General features: G+C 52.4%; 1 protein-coding gene across 1 annotated transcript; it reads left to right on the forward strand.

Moving 5' to 3' along the window:
* Positions 1-814: 814 nt before the first annotated feature.
* AKAP8 (A kinase (PRKA) anchor protein 8) lies at positions 815-17,967 on the forward strand (the record flags this gene model as incomplete). Its single annotated transcript, XM_009996967.1, has 13 exons — positions 815-853; positions 1,522-1,554; positions 3,377-3,656; positions 4,849-5,446; positions 6,635-6,779; positions 7,649-7,695; positions 8,207-8,240; positions 9,326-9,422; positions 11,336-11,477; positions 12,534-12,627; positions 13,580-13,710; positions 14,351-14,446; positions 17,428-17,967. Coding segments are annotated over 13 exons (2,276 nt in total), but the record flags the coding sequence as incomplete, so codon positions are not given.
* Between the last annotated feature and the right edge of the window lie 319 nt (positions 17,968-18,286).

Genomic DNA, 18,286 nt, shown 5'->3' on the forward strand with positions numbered 1-18,286 from the left:
AACCTCTGGGAGATATTCCAGCAGGACACCCAGTTGTGTTGCTTTGGAATTCTAGGTTTAATTGATGTGCTCCTGAGGATTTGTTGGATTTGTTCCTCTGGTGCCCCTGGAGTCGATAGAGGTGTTGGCTGAGCTCTGTGAGGGTCCCAGGGATCACTGCAGGAGGAGGCTGAGTCCAACTTGGAAACCTGGGAGAAGGTTTCAAGTGGATAGAAGGTTGATTTTGGCATGGAAAACAAAACGTGGAGTAAAGGAGCTGGAGAAGTGGTGCTGGGAATCCCTGTCTGTCCTGGCCCATGGCTGCTGCTCCTACCTGGAGACAGAGACTGGAGTGAAGCCTCATGATCCCAAATCCTGCACTTAGTGCCAAGGAGTGGAGGGATCCATGGATTTGATTGGCTCCTGCAATAGCCTGGAGTCCCCTGAGGTCAGATATCCCGTAGATATTCCCTATGGAAAAGGCCACTTTGGGGACATAACACAATGAAAATGGCCAGTTCAGGTCTTGGGGTGATTTATCCCATGAATTTTCTCTCTCAACAAATCTTTGCACCCTCTTTCCATCCAGCACCTTTTACAACTCATTTCTCTTTCAAATCACTTTTTTTTTTTTCACTTCTTTTTCTTCACTCCAAACATCTTGACCTTTAGATGCTGAAACAATGAAAAAGAAAACCCAGGGCTCACTTCATCCTTGTGTCCCAAACAAACAAAAAAAAGCAGAATTGCAGCTGCAATTAAAGACTTTATTGTATCTAGAGTCACTTCAGGGAAGCAGCAGAGCCCTGATCTTGCTTCTTTCTTTTTCTTGCAGGTTATGGCACCTGGAATACTGGGGCTGCCAGCACCCAAGGTGAGTTTTGGTGGGTTAGAAAAAGGCTATTTTAGAAGAGAACTGATTATTTCATCCTTCTGGCTTGAATAATGTCAGAATCATTTTTTTCCAGCCTTTCTGTACATGTTTTAGTGACCCCCTGCTTGGTTTTGGTAAAAGCTTTCTCTGACATATCATGATATTCCCAGTATCCTGTACTGGATGAACTGGTCACAGCCCTGTCTGTAGTTAACATGGTGCTTTGCCACAAAACCAGGAGTCCTGGGAGGCTCTGGACTTTGGGCTTTCACCTTCCTACTCCTCCCCAGCCTGACCTGGACCAGCAGTAGGATCCTCCTCAAAGGAGCAGTTAGGGGGTTGCTGCGATTTTACTGCTACCCCAGGGGTTTTGTGGGATAATTGGAGCCTTTTCCAGTGCAGCGGTATGAAAATATCTCAAAAAATAGATTTAAAAAGAAGTATCTGTTATTCAGTTCATTTTGATAATTGTGTCTTGGAAGTCTTCCTCCCTCCCTTCCCATCTTCTCCTCCCACCCCTCCTTCCCTTCCCACCCCTCCTTCCTCCCTCCCCTTTCCATGCAAAAGGATCCATTTTTACCAGCAATCAGTGACTTTATATCAATATTTATTCTCTGAAGTTGTTGCTTCTGTAGGAGCTGAAGCCCTTTTCTCTTTGCCTCCTTCAGGTACTTATGGGACGAACGCCACAAGCTGGCAAGGTAGGAGCTAGAACCCTCCTTTCTCTCTGGTGTTGGGGTGTCTGCTCAGGCCCTGGAGTTGGTGCCATTTCCCAGCTCCATCAACTGTCTCCACTTGGAAGTTGGTGGAGATTCTGCAGACTCAGACCTTTACCCCTCCCTCACTTGTGGCTTTTCCCCTCTCCCCAGCACTGGGGCTGGTTCTGTCTGAGGCCCTGTCCTGCTGACAGGCTCAGCCTTCAGCTGCTCCCAGCAGGAGTTGGAGCCTGTGGCTGAGGAGGGTTCATGTCTTCCCCATTCCCAGTTCCCGTTGCTGGGGCCCAGGCAGCTGCCTGCACCTTCACACAGGTTCCCTGCCCCCTCATGTCCTCCTGGCACCACGCTGCCACTCCCCTCAACCAGCCATGATTTGCTTTCACTAAATTAACTTTTCCTCTGGGAGCAATTAGTTAATTGGCCTCAATTGAGATCCTGGGGCTGCTTTAAGCTGCTCTTTATGCATTCCCAAGCGAGATTACTTTAGGAATTGTTACTCCTCTGGTCCTCTCAGGATCACACTGAAGGCTGCACCTCGGGCTGTGGGTTCAAACCTCCTAGATCGACTCACTGGTGAAAATGAGGGTGTTTTTTTTTCTTCTATTAATTCTCTTTTTTGTTAAGCCTGGATGTCCCAGTCAAGGATTCATGCTGAGGTGGAGCTGAATGGCTGTTCCTGCCCAGGGGACCTTGGAATTTAAATAAAACCATGAGTCACAGGCAGATGGGGAAGACAAAGGCACAACAAGGCTGTGGTGTCTTTCCACAAGATCTTCTGATTAAATTCTTTGATCCTGGTCCTTTTTTGCTGGATACACAGTGATGGGCCCATCCACTTGGGGGGTTTTGTGTCATTTTATGAGGCTCTGAGACAGAAATGGCTCAGGATCTTCTCCAGAGGTTGCAAACACCACCAGCATCACGGTGGGTTTTGGTAGCTTAACATCAACCAAGGGAGGAAATTCCTGGTGATTTTAGGGTTGGGCAACAAGATTCTTTGGTATTTCTCACTTTTAAAGACTAGGTTTCTTTTCAAGGAGGTGGAACCCAACTGCAGCCTGGCCTGGGAGGATCCCCTGGCATCTAACTTGTTTTTCCTGATCCCTGTGTCGATGATATTGCATTAATTAATATCCCTTGGGATGTTAATATCCACGGGGGTGATGGTGGGGGAGAAGCTCCACATGGGCTGCCACCATGTGCTGGAGCCCAGAACCCCCCCATGGCCCTCCTGGGCTGTGTCACCAGCAGCGCGGGCAGCAGAGCCAGGGAGGCGATTGTCCCCTCTGCTGTGGTGAGACCCCCCTGGAGAACTGGAGGCAGTTCTGGGGTCCCTAATATAGGAAGAACTGGGAGCTATTGGAGTGAGTCCAGAGGAGGCCATGGAGATGATGGAAGGGCTGGAGCACCTCTGGAGACAGGCTGGGAGAGTTGGGGTATTGAGCCTGGAGAAGAGAAGGCTCCAGGGAGACCTTAGAGCACCTTCCAGTGCCTGAAGGGGCTCCAGGAAAGCTGGGGAGGGACTTGGGACAAGGGCAGGAGTGATGGGACCAGGGGGGATGGCTTGAAACTGGCAGGGGGAGCTGGAGGTTGGACCCGAGGAGGAAATTCTTGTCTGGGAGGGTGGGGAGAGCCTGGGCCAGGGAAGCTGTGGCTGCCCCATCCCTGGCAGTGTCCAAGGGCAGGTTGGATGGGGCTTGGAGCAACCTGGGCTGGTGGGAGATGTCCCTGCTCATGGGGGGGTGGATCTAGATGATCTTGAAGGTCCCTCCAAACCATTTCATGCTTTTATTTCCTTTCTTACCAGGCTATGAAGGCTATGACTACTACAACACCCAAACTACAGCCGCCAACACAGCTGCCACCTACAACTATGCTGCAGCCACCTCCAGCAGCTGGGAAGCCCCCAAGCCCTCAGAGCTGGCCATGAACCCCGAGGTGGCCACCATGCCCGTCACTTCTTACGGCGCCGAGGCCGCGGGCAACGAGAACTCGGATTCCATCATTGCCAAAATCAACCAGCGCCTGGACATGCTGTCCAAGGAGGGCAGTGGTGGCACGGGGGAGGGCATGGAGGACCAGGAGAGGTGACTGTGCTTCTTTTTATTTCTTTTTAATACTAAAAAAAAAATGTTTTCAAGGCCTGTCAAGTCAGTTGAAGCTGTTGTGGTGGCCTGGGCACCATCAGTATTATATCACAGTCAGAGAAAACCTCTTGACAACCTCACTTGTGCCCTGTGATAGGACGAGGGGCAATGGATTCAAACTGGAGCACAGGAAGTTCCACCTCAACATGAGGACAAACTTCTTGACCGGGAGGGCTTCACAGCACTTGGCCAGGCTGCCTAGGGAGGTTGTGGAGTCCCCTCTGGAGACTTTCAAGACCTGTCTGGATGTCTTTCTGAGTGACCTTCCCTAGCTTTGGTCCTGCTCTGATGGGCGGGTTGGTCTCTATGATCTCCAGAGGTCCCTTCCAATCCCTGATATTCTGTGATTCTGTGAGAATCCTCGGGGTGGGCAGGGACCTCTGGAGATCACCCACTGTCACTCCCTGGAGAGCAGGGTCACCTCCAGCAGATCCCACAGGAACCAGCTGGGTTGGGAATGTCTCCAGAGCAGGAGACTCCACAGCCTCTCTGGGCAGCCCAACATGAAACAACTCAATTTAACTCAGTGGGAAGAAAAAAAATTAAATATATATATGTATGTAATTACTGAGCAGAAAAAGGAAGGCAGAGGGAAAAAAGCTGTCCAGGGGGTTGGACTGATGATCTCCAGGGGTCCCTTCCCACCCAACCTCTCTGTCACTCTTGTGTTTTGCTCCTGAAATAATAACTGAACTTGGTAAGAGTTCCTGATGAAATGACGAGGAGCCGAGGGGTTATCCCCATTAATTCCCACCTGGAGGTGCAGCTCTGAGATGTGAAGGAGGGGGATTTCCCTGGGGAAGCTTTTGGGATCTCCTGTTACTCTGGGACAACATAATCCAGAGTGATTTAGTGCTGCAAAGTTCTGACATGGGTGTGCACTAAAACATGGGGTTCAGTCCATTTTTAACACCAACTCCTGCTTGTCAAGTACTTTTGAAGGACTTTAACACTTTGACAAGTTAATTTTATCTTAAAAATGTTTTTTCTGCCATGATTGGGTTGTAACTTGGGTTTTTCTGTGCTCTTGAGGTTTCTGAGAGCTTCGATTTCCAAAAGAAGTTGCTTCAAGTGTTTTTCAGTGGATGAAAATGTTTGTCTTGTTCCTCTCTGACCCTTCTCTCCCCCACAGCTCCTTCAGGTTCGAGTCTTTCGACTCATACGACTCAAGGTCTTCCATGAACGACCGTGACCTGTACCGCTCTGGCTACGACTACGGGGATGTCGGAGGTGACCGGAACGATTCCTTCGGGAGCCAGTTCGACAACCGCCGGGATCAGTCCCGGAACCGTGGGAACAGCTACGGGCTCCTGCGCGGCCGGGGCCAGAACCGCGTGCAGAACCGCGGGCGCCTCAACGCCTTCAACCGCAGCGACCACTTCATGCCCTCCTCCAGCTCCGAGCGCCTCTCGGCTCGTTGGAACGAGCTGAACTACATGGGTGGGCGTGGGATGGGGGGGGCCGGATCCAACAGGCTCCCTTCCCTCTTTTCCCAAGCCCTCGTTCCCGACTACGGTGACTACGGTGATTACGGCGACTACGGCGACTATGGGGATTACGGGGATTATGGCGACTACGGAGATTATGGTGACTACGGAGACTATGACTATGGCATGATGGGGATGTCGGGCATGGGAATGGGCCGGTATGGGAATATGCCCTATGGAATGGGCAGGCAACGGAACAGAGACAGGATGGGCGCCATGCCCTGGCACATGAACGCACTCACGGTGAGTCCTCGCCCGCCAGGTTGGGTTTGTTTCTTGGTAAAGTTGCTTCTTGCTTGTGTTTGGCTTGTGCTGGAGAAGCCTTAGTTTTAATTCCACCCTGCTTCCGAGGTGGAATAATGAATATGGGATAGACCAGAGAGTCATCAAGCTTCTTGTACACCCACTGGCTCCTCAAATGGAGGCTCTGGGTGCTTCACCCCTCCCCAGTCTTTTCAGGCGTCACTAACCCAGCTATAAAATCCTTTTAGAGCCCAAAACAAGTCTGCAGGGGGACAAGCCTTCCAACTTTTTGAGGATATGGAGCAGAGGGATGGAATGTTTGGATATTTAAGCTTTTTTACATGCCTCAGATTGATTGATACAGAATCCTTCTGTTTGGAAAAAAACCTTTAAGATGGCTACAGAAAAGCTGGGGAGGGACTTTGGATAAGGGCAGGGGAGTGATGGGATGAGGAATAATGAATTAAAACTGGGAGAAAGGAGCTTGAGGTTGGACACAAGGAGAAAATCTTGGCTGGGAGGGTGGGGAGAGCCTGGGCCAGGGAAGTTGTGGCTGCCCCATCCCTGGAAGTGTCCAAGGGCAGGTTGGATGGGGTTTGGAGCAGCCTGGGCTGCTGGTGGGAGGTGTCACTGCCCATGACAGGGGGTGGGACTGGATCAGCTCTCTTCTGGCCCAAACCAGTCTGGGATTTTGTGATGGGGACAGAGGAAAAACAGGGAGGAGAACCATGGCCCTGATCCCAGGGATGCTGACCTCATCCTGAGCCTGTGAGCTCAGGAATGAACCCCGAGTTGGAACTAGATGATCTTCAAGGTCTCTGTCAACCCAAACCATTCCATGATTCTCAGTATCACAGTATCCCTAGTTGGAAAAGGCCTTCAAGACCATCAGGTCCAACCACTACCCTAACTCTGCCACGTCCACCACCAAGCCCTGTCCCCTGGCACCACATCTGTCTTTTTTGATATCTCCAGGGGTGGTGTCTCAGCCACCTCCTGGGATCAGCCTGGATCACCCAGTCCAACTCCTGCCCCAGAACAGGACAACTCCAAAGTTCACACCATGTCCCTGAGGGTGTTGTCCAAGTGTTTCTTGGATATTGTCAGGCTTGGTGCCATTCCTGCCTCCTCAGTGCTCCAGGGTGAAGGATTCACACCATAAACACAAATTATTTCTTCCTTCTTCAGCCCAAGAGAAGAGGATTCCGGAACCGCTCCGGTGGCCGCTCGGATGGGGAGGGAGGAGGAAGGAAACGGAAACAGTCGCAAAGCGGCGACGAGCCCGACAGCAAACAGGCCAAGAGCGACAGCGAGGGCGACGACAGCGACAACGGTACCAGCCCCTCCTGCCTCTGACCACCCCTTTCCCCGCCTCCTGTTTGGCCTGTTGTACCTCTCGACTATCGGCAGGTGTCACCGTGTCGGGGCTGTTCTGTTCTTTGTAGTCTGGGTGTCACAACATTGCCAGGAGTGCACAGGCTTCCTGGTCTGTGTGTTGTGCACCTGGGATCAAATTTCATGCCCGAGGTTGTAAGAGTTTCCAGCAGAGGCTGATGGGTGAGGAGAAGCCAGGAAGCTGTTTGTAGAGTTCTGAGCCATGAGCACAGGGGTTGTGATTTATTTGGCCCATGGAGAGTTAAGTGGGAGAATAGACACCCCCCTCATCCCCAACACCAGCTTCTTGACTTATTCCAGTGGGTTCTGCTGTAGATAAGGGACAGTGGGCACAAGGACAAGGAGCTGCTGGAGAGGGGACAGCAAAGGCCACCAAGGGGCTGAGGGGACTGGAGCATCTGGCCCATGAGGAAAGGCTGAGGGAGCTGGGGCTGTGGAGCTGGAGAGGAGGAGCCTGAGGGGGGGTCTCCTCAAGGCTGCTCCAGATCTCCAGGGGGGCAGGAGGGGGGGACCAGGCTCTTCTCAGCAGTGCCCAGGGCCAGGACAAGGGGCCATGGGCACCAGCTGGAACATGGGAAGTTGCAGCTCCCCAGGAGGAGGAAGTTGTTTCCTGGGAGGGTGGCAGAGCCCTGGGCCAGGCTGCCCAGAGAGGCTGTGGAGTCTCCTGCTCTGGAGACATTCCCAGCCCAGCTGGTTCCTGTGGGATCTGCTGGAGGTGACCCTGCTCTCCAGGGGGTGGCAATGGGTGATCTCCAGAGCTTCCTTCCAACCTTATGACCACTCTGTAACTTCTCTTTTGTGCAGCAGATGATGGTGAAGGAGAAGAAAAATCAGGAGATGAAGCTGACAAAGGTGTAAGTAATCTTTTATTTTTTATTGATCTCTGTAGCAATTTAGGCAATTTCTGTGGGTCCAAATCTTGAAAATCTCCCAGATACTCCATTTTGAGCCCAGGAGTTGGGAAGATATTTGCTTCTTATAATTTTATTTTCCTGTGCCCTTCAGCTGGAATGATTGGCCTGGGAAGTGCCTGAAAATCCCTTGTAGGTTAAAGGTTTTGGTCCTGCACCTCTGCTTGTGGTCAGGCTCGTTAGAGCTGAATCCCAATTAGTGCTTGGTTTGTTGTTGGTTTTACTGGTGACCTTTGGGGCAGGGTTCCTCAGAGCAGCAGCTCAGCTGCCAGGTATTTAAATTATGACAGTGGGAAATGCTGAGCAGCCCTGACACACAACAAGGCGAGACAAAAAATTACTCTTTTCAGGAGCATTTTTACAAATGGGTGTTTCATTCCAGCTGACACTACCTGGGGGGGGGGTCTCTGGGGAACTTCCAGTCACACCAGCATCTTGTGTTTCTCTTTTCCAGGAGAATGGGAACTGGGGACATTTGGTGGATGAAGGTGGCATCTTAAACCCTGTTCCTGGAATGATCCTACCCCAAATCCATCTGCTTCACCTTCTGGGTCCTACCCAGAGCTCTCTGGTTTCTTTGCCCCCACGGTGGAGGATGAGAAGATGTCCTCTTCTCACAGAGCAGAAAATACCATCATTCTCCTTGGAGGCTTCAGCCATGAGACAAACCTTGTTTGATTTTTATTTTGATTTTACTTTCCAACAAATTGGACTGGGTGGAGGTGTTTTCCAGCACTAGTTTCCAGCACTAGTTTTCCAGCACTAATGCCACACCCCATGTGGTCTAAAGCAGCTGAATCCATCTCAGTGGGTTTGGGATTGGGCTTTTGTGGTAAAAAAACACACCAACCCCACCACCTTGTGCCTCCTGCCTTTGGGCACCTGGGGAAAACAACCTGTAGGCCTTCTCTTGCTGCTTTTGGGTTGGTTTGGGGGATTGAAACAGAGGGGTTAAAATTCCTCCTGAAACTTCCCTCTGATGCCTGAGTGTCTCTGGGCTACTTCCCCTAAAAACATCCCAGGTGAATTATTCCCTAACTCACAGCTTTTTACCCCAAAACATTGCAGGGATGAGCTCAGCTGAATCCTTGGATCTATTTTTTGCTTTCCCAAGAACTGTCAAAGATTTCTTGGGAAGGCAACATGAGGGATATATCCAGAAGCATCCCAAGGAAGCCAGAGCTAGTCCTCCAGCATCTCTGCTGGCTTTGGTGTCTTCTCTTCCCTGAGGAGGTTTTTCAGCCTCATGAAAGGGGGAAAAAATGAGGATTGTGGGAGAAGGAGCAACTCATCCCAAGGAAGGGAGGCAGAGAGGCGTGGAAGTTGGGACTTCCCATTCATAGCTTGTCCTGTTGTCCTACAAAGTCTTGGAGTTTCTGTGGGATGTTCATGGAGGGTTTGGAGACCTTGGCAAAAAGCTGCTGCTTCCCTGTGGTTGGAAGCTGGGAGGGGGAGACCAAAAGAAATGGTGACTTCCCAAAGCTGAGAGTAAAGAGGAAACTGAGGGGTTTGGATCCCAGGCAGCACCATGGAGACTGGGAACACAATCATTCCTTTTCCTTTCTCCTGGCAGCATCTGGAGATGGTTGTGAGGATGATGATGAGGAGGTGAAGAAGAAGAGGGAGAAGCAGCGGAGGAGAGATCGGATGAGGGACCGAGCTATGGACAGGTAGGGAAAAGGAGAGGATGGACCATTTGTGGCAAAATACTGACCAGAGGGCACAGGTGTGGGATAAATCTGCTGAGGGGGGGATGGGTGTCTGTTCTGATTTCAGAGAATCAGTTATTGAGGGTGGAAAAGACCTTCTGAGATCATCAAGTCCAGCCTCTGAGCAAACGCCACCACCTCAGCCAGACCATGGCACTAGTGCCACATCCAGCCTTTCCTTAAACATCTCCAGGGATGGTGTCTCCACCACTTCCCTGGGCAGTCCGTTCCAATGGCTGATCACCCTTTCCATGAGAAATTGCTTCCTAATGTCCAACCTAAACCTCCCCTGGAGCAGCTTCAGGCCTAGGCCCTCTTGCCCTGTCACTGGTTGCTTGGGAGAAGAGTCCAACCCCACCTGACCACAGCGTCCCTTCAGGTGGTTGTAGAGAGTGAGAAGGTCCCTTCTGAGTCTCCTCCAGGCTAAACAACCACAGCTCCCTCAGCCTCTCCTCATCAGACTTTCTCTCTAGTCCCTTCACCAGCCTTGTTGTCTCCTCTGGACCTGCTCCAGCACCTCAAGATCTTCCTTGAACTGAGGAGCCCGGAACTGGACGTTTCAGTGGAGTTTGTCCCTGTTGGTGGTTTATTGCTGTTCTATGAGGAGAGCACTGATGTGTTCAGTAGGTCCCTCAGAGTGTGGTTAGGAATCCAGGAGAGTGTTCTAATCATAGAACGGGGTTGGAAGGGACCTTTCAAGGTCATCTAGCCCAGCCCCCCCAGCAGTGAGCAGGGACCTGTTGAACTAGACCAGGTTGCTAGGAGCCCCATCAAGCCTGACCTGGAACATTTGCAGGGATGGGGTCTCCACCACATCTGGGCAACCTGTGCCAGTGCTTCACCCCCCACAGAGCACAAAACGTCTTCTTCATGTCTAGTCCAAATCCGCCCTGCTCTAGTTTTAGGCCACTGTCCCATATCCCGTCACTCCTGCCCTTGTCCCAAGCCCCATCCCAGCTTTCCTGGAGCTCCTTCAGGCACTGGAATGTTCTTTAAAGTCTCCCTGGAGCCTTATTCTCTCCAGGCTGAACAATCCCAGCTCTCTCAGCCTGTCTTTGTTAGAGAGGTGCCTCAGCCCTCAGGACATCTTTGTGACCTTTCTCTGGACTTGTTCCACCAGGTTCATGTCCCTCTTGCATTGGGAGCTCCAGAGTTGGACCCACTTCTCCAGGTGGGGTCTCCCCAGAGCAGAGCAGAGAGGGACAATCCCCTCCCTGATCTACTGCTGGTGACAGCTCATGATCTGATTGTCTCTCTGGGCTGCAAGTGCTCATTGCTCATATCCAGCTTTTCACCCACCAGTTGCCCCAGTCCCTTTCCCCAAGACTGCTCCATCACCTCATCCCAGTCTGTGTTGGTAGCTCTGGTTGCCCCTACGCAGGTGCAGAACCCTGCAGTTGGCCTTGTTGAACCTCAGGGGTTCACCTTGGGTCCACTTTGCCAGCTTGTCCAGATCCCTCTGGGTGCCATCCCATCCCTCTGGATCATATCCTGCCCCAATGGTGTGTCAACCACACCACCCATACTTGGTGTCATCTCCAAACCTGCAGAGGGTGCCCTCGATCCCACTGTCCATGTCCTTGACCGGTCCCAGTAAGGACCCCTGGGGACACCACTTGTCACCCCTTTCCATCTGGACATTGAGCCATTGAGCATGGCCCCCTGGATGCCACTATCCAGCTAATTCCTGCCATATGGAGAAGTGAATGGTAGTTAATCTGTGCAGGTCCTGCAGCCTTGATAAAGATCCATGAGAAGGTCAAACTGGGAGGAGAGCACTTGGAAAAACTAAGAGGCAGAAACTTACCAGGGGTTGGGAATGGTCTTGTTGGGTTGATCTGGTTCCTCACCTCTGGCACGACTGCTCCCGGTAGGATCCAGTTTGCCTGTTCCGTCTGCAAGTTCCGCAGCTTTGAGGAGGAGGAGATCCAGAAACATCTCCAGAGCAAATTCCACAGGGAGACGCTGCGCTACATCGGCACCAAACTGCCGGACAAGACCGTGGAGTTCCTGCAGGTGGGTGGGGGCTGCTGGCTCAGCCCTTCCTGCTTCCGTGCTGGGTTAGCCAGGATTCCAAGGGACACCCAGGCCTGATCACTGGGGATACCCAGGCACTGTTTGGGATTTCCGGGCCTGATCATCTGGGATATCTAGGCCTAATCATTGGGAATATTCAGACCTGATCTTTGAGGATATCCCGGCCTGATGACTTCAGATATCCTGGTTTGATAATTAGGGATATCCAGCCTTGATAATTTTGGGATACCCAACCTTAATAACGTGGGATTTCCAGAGTTGATAATTTGGGATTTGCAGGCTTAATTTGGGATGTTTAGCCTTAATTTGTGATATCCAAGCTCAATAATTTAGGATATCCAGACAATTTGGGATTTTTGGTCTTAATTTCAACCCTCCAGCCCTAATAATTTTGGCTCTCCAGGCTTGCTCTGGGCTTCCCAAAGTCACCTGTGAGCTGGAGGGGCTGCAGGTTGATCCAGACAAGCTTGGCTGTGTGGCTGTTGTCACCGCGTCACCCGATGACGTCAGCACGACGCGGTTTCTCACCAGTCGTGTTGGGAGGGGAAGTTAATTGTATGAATTTGATCAAAAAGGCCTGAAGTTAATATTGCAGAAATGGTCTTTGCCAGCTCAATGTCTAGAGCTGAGGAAGGTGAGATACAGACTAGGGGAGGGGTATCTTCTGGATAGCCCATGTTTGCCTTTTGGGGCCATATATCTAGGATTTGGGGTCTCCCACAAGGAATCTGGTGGTGACGTGGAAGTGGGTTTCTCCCTGGCTCCAATTTGGATATTCCCAGCTCTTGATCTGCCCCTCAAGGGTCTTTGTAGGTTCTGAGGAGGACAGTGGGTCTTGAGGACAGCAAGTCTTCTCCTCTGCCCTTCAAGTGTCTCAGTGGGTTCTGAGGAGGGCAGCGGGTCTTGAGGAGTACAGCAGGTCTACTGTGCCCCTCGAGTGTCTGGGTGGGTCGTGAGGAGCACAGCAAGTCTCCTCTGTTCCTTGAGTGTGTGGGTGAGTTGTGAGGAGCACAGCAGGTCCCCTCTGCCCCCCAGGAGTACATCATCAACCGCAACAAGAAGATCGAGAAGCGGCGCCAGGAGCTGACGGAGAAGGAGGGCACAAAGCAGAAGCCAGATCCCTTCAAAGGTGAGTGTCTGTCCTGTGTTCAGAGAGCAGGGGATGCTCCAAAGAGGGTCAGCAGCACAAAAAGGATTTAACTTAGGCTCCATTTTGGATCCTTTTTTTTTGCCAACTTTGGGCAATAAATCCTGGTGGCGGGTGGGGAGGAACGCCTGTCATGGTTCCAAGAGCGGCAGCGACGCTTGTGAGCACCAAACTGGGGTGATCAGGGAAAAACTGCCAGGAATTGTGCGGTTTTGGAGTTGTTGGGTTAATGCAGGTGGAACCTGTGGTTGATTTTAATGTTAGAAGAAAGTGGCAGAGTTGATTTGATGGGGAAAAGCAGCTCCATCAGCCCCAGTGTGGGCTGAACTGGGAGTATGAGGGGGCTGGGACATTGGAACAGGTTGCCCAGGGAAGCTGTGGCTGCCCCATCCCTGGAAGTGTCCAAGGGCAGGTTGGATGGGGCTTGGAGCAACCTGGGTTGGTGGGAGGTGTCCCTGCCCGTGGCAGGGGGTTGGACTGGATGATCTTTAAGGTCCCTCCCAACCCAAACCAGTCTGGGATGCTGGGCTTCTATGAGCAGAGTTTAGCTGAGCTGCACTTTGGTTATAAAATCTGACCTTGAGGAGGGAGGAGGAAGGAACCCAGAAGAGGAGAAGCCCCTGTTTTCCCACCCTTATCAAACATTTTTGGAAGGACAGGCTGGTTCTGGATAGAACTGAGGAAAACAGTTCTTTGGCCCTCAGACTGTTGTCTCCATCTCTCTTCCCTTGGGTTCTGGTTGGAATTATCTGGTTTAGACCAGAATAATTCTCCTCCCCACCTCAGAGCAATGTATCATGGGGGAGTTTTTTGGCATCTTTGGAAGCCAAAACTGGAAGGAATATGGGTGCTGACCTGGCCGTGCTGAGGGGTGGGGGTGGAAGGGAGGGTCACCTCCCTTGTCCCTGTGGTTGATTCCTTGGCCTGGCTGCAGGGATTGGCCAGGAGCATTTCTTCAAGAAGATCGAGGCTGCCCACTGCATGGCCTGTGACATGTTGATCCCTGCCCAGAACCACCTCCTCCAGAGGCACCTCAGATCTGCTGACCACAACAGGAATCGCAGGGTGAGCCATCCTGCTCCTTCCCAATGGGCTCTGCCAGGGTGGGAGGACATGTCCAGGTGCTCCAGGTTTATTTGCAGCTTCCAAAAAAACACTCAAACCATCTGGGGTCACACCATGAGATGAAGCCACTGAGCTGGGAGCTCTGAGGGGTTGTGGAAAGATTGTGGGGTTTGTCCTTCTGTAGGGAAGCATGAGTGGATGAGAAGTGGGAGGTGAATGGAGATCCAGCCGTCAGTGCTGGGAGTTTGGTGTTTGACATCCCTGAAAATATCCAAGGGCAGGTTGGATGGAGCTTGGAGCAACCTGGGCTGGTGGGAGGTGTCACTGCCCATGGTGGGGGTTGGAACTAGATGATCTTTGACATCCCTCCAACCCAAACCATTCCATGACTTCAATGAATGTCCTGGACTTGATCTCAGGGTATTTAGGGGGATGGTCCACCTGTTGGGGCTGAAATGTGTCCTTCTTCAGGGCTGGTGTTAGCAGAGGAGGTGGGTGCTCCCTCGCATCCACTTTTTATGATGTTTTCTGGGATCTGAGGTCAAGTTTCCCAAACCCTGGGAGAAAGAGGGAATAGAAACTCTCAAGCTGAGCTCCTTGTTTGAACTCTTCCCTGTTGGAACCTCGGGTTCCTTTGCAGATGGCTGCTGAGCAGTTCAAGAAAACCAGCCTGCACGTGGCCAAGAGTGTTCTGAACAACAAACACATCGTCAAGATGCTGGAAAAATACCTCAAGGTGAGTGAGCAGGAGACATGGCGGCTGCTGCCGCGCAGCGGAGCCGCCTCCGACCGTGGTGACCGACGCTTCGACGGGGACAAGTGTAGGTCCCACCTGCTGCCTTTTGGGGTTTTTTTTCTCTCTAAATGGTGGGTTTGGTTTCTTTCCTCTTTCCACCACTTCTCCTGGTGTTTTTGTTTTCCTGACTTTGAACTCACAGATGGGACCTGCTCTCCTTCCCAGGCGCCTGTAGATCAATTAATGAAACCATCCAAAACGGAAACATAATGAAAGAAACCAAACTAGCCAAAGGAATTCCAGGTTCCCACACCCACCCCTCGAGCTCTGGCCTTGAGGGGACACACACACACCAGGTCTCCCCCAGCACAGAGGAGTGAGCGTGTGGGTCAGGAAACCACCGCTTGGGTCCCGCTGGGATTGATTCCAACATGGAGTCCCTGACCTGTGACCCTGCTTGGGGTGGGATAATTGGGACCCCGTGTAAGGAGCCGGGCTCCGCAGCACTCCTGGCAGCTCGACCACATGACTGAGCACCCCAAGGAGGGGGAAATCCCATTGAAACACCCTCATTAGTCACCCCCCTTTCTTCCTCCCCTTCCCTTGGGAAGTGGCAGAGAACCCTGAGCTGATCTTCAGAGCCGAGACGAAGCACGAGGAGGAGAGGTCAGGGTAGGGTTCGTTTATCCCAAACCAGCCTTTGGAATGCCAGAACGAAGCCTGGAAGGCAAACACAGTCTTCAGAGCATGGGGGGTAAATGGCTCCGTGCGGGAACGCCGCCAGCCGGGGCGGTTATTCCCGGCCTGGAGCACCGGCGGATCCGGTGGCGGGTTTAACGGGATCCGAGAGAGAGGAGAGGTGGGAACCTCCCCCGCCGGGCGAAGATGAAACGAAGCTTTTGGCTCCTTGTTCCCTGGGAATCCGGGAACAGCCCCAGGATCCTGCAGGAGAAAAAAACCCCTTGTTTGCAACCAGGGGCAGGCAGATGCCCTCACACACCCCCCCCCCGACGGGGGAGCAGATGTTGCCCCACGCCCACCGGCGGCACGGTTTAATTTCTGGGCTAACCCTGGATGGAGCTGGTTCTCCTCAAGCCCAGTCTCTGCTATAAAAAAAAAATAATCTTCCCAAAAAAAAAAACTAACCAAAAAACTGCGACTCCACCCTCTGGGTCCAGTGAAAAGAGACGTTGAGTGGAGGGTCTGTCAGCGGAGGACGGGGCCTCTCTCCCCTCAAACCGGCCTCTCATACACGTTGAACAGGAGGGTGAGATAAAAAACCCTGCGGTACCCCCAGGAGCAGAGAGAGAGAGAGCCAGGAGCCCTCGAGGCTGAGGAGGTGCAAACCTCTGGGATCTCTCCGAGAAATCTAAAAGAGAATTAAAATTAAAAACTAAAATTAAAAACAAATAAACCCCCCCCCCCAAAGACTGGAACCACTCAAGTGCAACTCCATCTACCCCTGCCAGGGTCCGCAGGCACGTCCACATCTCCTCATGATCAACGGTATCAAAGGCTGCCGGCAGATCTAAATGACTCGGCATGGGCCAGCGGCAGGAGGAGATCCTCGGATCCATCCCAGCACCGTCTCCGTATCATTCCCAAGGTGCAAAACCAGGCTGAAAAGGGGTGGAGGAAAATCAGGATTGCAGGTAATGCCAAGAGCCGCCCCGCCATAAATGTCCTCGGCAAAGCTTCCCCCAGAGGGAGGCCGGAGACGCAGGGCGGTTACTTAATCAAGACTTGGCCGCATCAAGAGGTGATTTCTTGACCATGGGCCTAAGGATTCCTCCTCGGAGGGATGGCGGGACACCGCGCCCTTCCCAAGGAAAGCCGTGACAGTCTCCACCACGAGTGGACTTCACCTCCCCCGGCAGATTTTACCGGCGATAACGGACGTTGGGGTCCAGATCGCGAGGTAGAGCCGGGTGCGTGATCCCCCCTTCTCTCCGTGGCCTCCGGAGGTTGGGATCCTCAGCCAGAGAAGATGAACGTTGAGGTTTCTCCTCCACCTGCATGGATCTTCTCAGCCAACCTGGTCTGAATCTCTGATCGAGGCAGATACTAACCCCAGGGTGGGGAGGGAATTAAAAAGAGGAGGAAGGGTCTGGAGAGCTTTTATTTTTCCCTCCTGTTTTTCCAAGCAAGGAAATCTCTCCCCCCTGCTGTGGTCGATCAGATTCCAGGCGAGGTTCCTGCCGCCGCTGGCGTGCCGAAGGGAGGGAGAACTTTGGGAATGTAGCAGCAGGGATTGTCCTCGGATGGTGACAGCAGGGTGTGTGTGGGGCATCTCCTTTGGCAAGGTCCAGGCCTAGGGCAGCAGCACCACAACTTGTGCCTGCATCTCTGCTCCTGCCACGGGAGCAGAATCCCTCAGGAAACGCGGGGGAACGGTGCTGGGATCCGCCGGCGGCCTGGATGCAGGTAACGAGGTCAGAAATCAAACCTAAAAACCATGTAAAACCTTAAAAAAAACCCCAAAAACCACCAAATCTGGAGGGTCTTGGTGTCCCCAGAGACCCCTCCAGGCCGGGGGCTGCATCTGGATTCCTCCATCTCCTGAAAAGCACGTAAAGGCGGGATGGAAACCTGGAAGCGTCGCCGCTCTTGCCAGCGAGGGAAGGGGAATCTGGCCGTGGGGCCGGAAGGTTGAGGAATTCCTTTTGGATTTTAATAATCTCTGTTAAACCCAAATTCCTCCTGAGCCAGGAGCGGGGCCGCTGAACCCCAGCACATCCTTGGTGCAGGAGCTTTGTTTTTTACCAGTTCTTTCCACTCCTTCCAGGGGTAGGATCTTTTTTTTCCCGGGGTTCTCTCGCTGCAAATCCTTTGGGATTTTCCATGCTGGACTTTTTATTCCACCATTTTAAGACTCATCCATCGCCATGCCGGTTTTGGGCTGCAAAAAACCCCCCTCTCCCTTGTTATTCCCAGCGGCTCGATGACTCTTTGTCTCTCTCCCATCTCTTGTTTTTCCATAGGGAGAAGATCCCTTCACGGATGAAATCACAGACCAGGATGTGGAGGAAGGTTTGGAAGGTGGAGACGGCGCCGTGGAAGGAGCCACCGAAACTGCTGCCGCTGCCCCCGAGGTTGCCCAGGAAGGAGAAGGAGGATTGGGAGAAGCTACAGAAGCAGCAGAAGCTTCCGAAGAGTTTTCCAAGCCAGAGGAATTCCTTAAAAATCTGGGGGAGCAAGATCAGCCCCCCAGGCCACTCCTGATGCCCCCGTTCCTGCAAGATGATGAGCTGGAAGCGGAGATGACGCCGGAGGCGACGTCGGAGGTGACGTCGGAAGCGGCCGCGGCGCCTTTGGAAAGCGCTGAAGAACCACCTGCCATTTCTGAAAATGCTCCCAAATCAGCTGTTTCCCCCCAAAATGAAACTGAGGGCCAGGCAGGCAAAGAGGAGGAGGAAGAGGAGGAAAAGGGGAGCGTGGCGGCAGCAGCCGAGTGCGGAGAGGAGAAGGAAGAGGAAGAGGAGGAGGAAGAGGCTCCACCAGCGGAGCCGCAGCCGGAATAACTGTGAATACTTGTGTGAAGGTGATGATGTAATCCCTGATTTTTGATTTCTTAACCTTTTCATTTTTTTTTGAGCTCAGGGCCCAAAAGTGGCCAATGTTGGTTTTAATTAAGGGGAGGGACGTGGTTGCTTCATTAGGGGGCAGCCCCGGCGCTTGGTTCATCTCGTTGAGTTTGAATTTTGCTTCGTTTCTGCCAGTTCTGGTTTGGTTTAGGAAGAAAAGCCCAGGAAGCAGCAGCTGCCCCTGAGACCCCACCCCTGGGGGGGGTTGTGTTGTTTTTTTGGAGGGATTTTAGAAAGAAATAGGAAAAAAAAACCC

The sequence above is a fragment of the Chaetura pelagica genome, unplaced genomic scaffold (genome assembly GCF_000747805.2).
Source record: "Chaetura pelagica isolate M959 unplaced genomic scaffold, ChaPel_1.0 scaffold624, whole genome shotgun sequence".
Taxonomy (NCBI): domain Eukaryota; kingdom Metazoa; phylum Chordata; class Aves; order Apodiformes; family Apodidae; genus Chaetura; species Chaetura pelagica.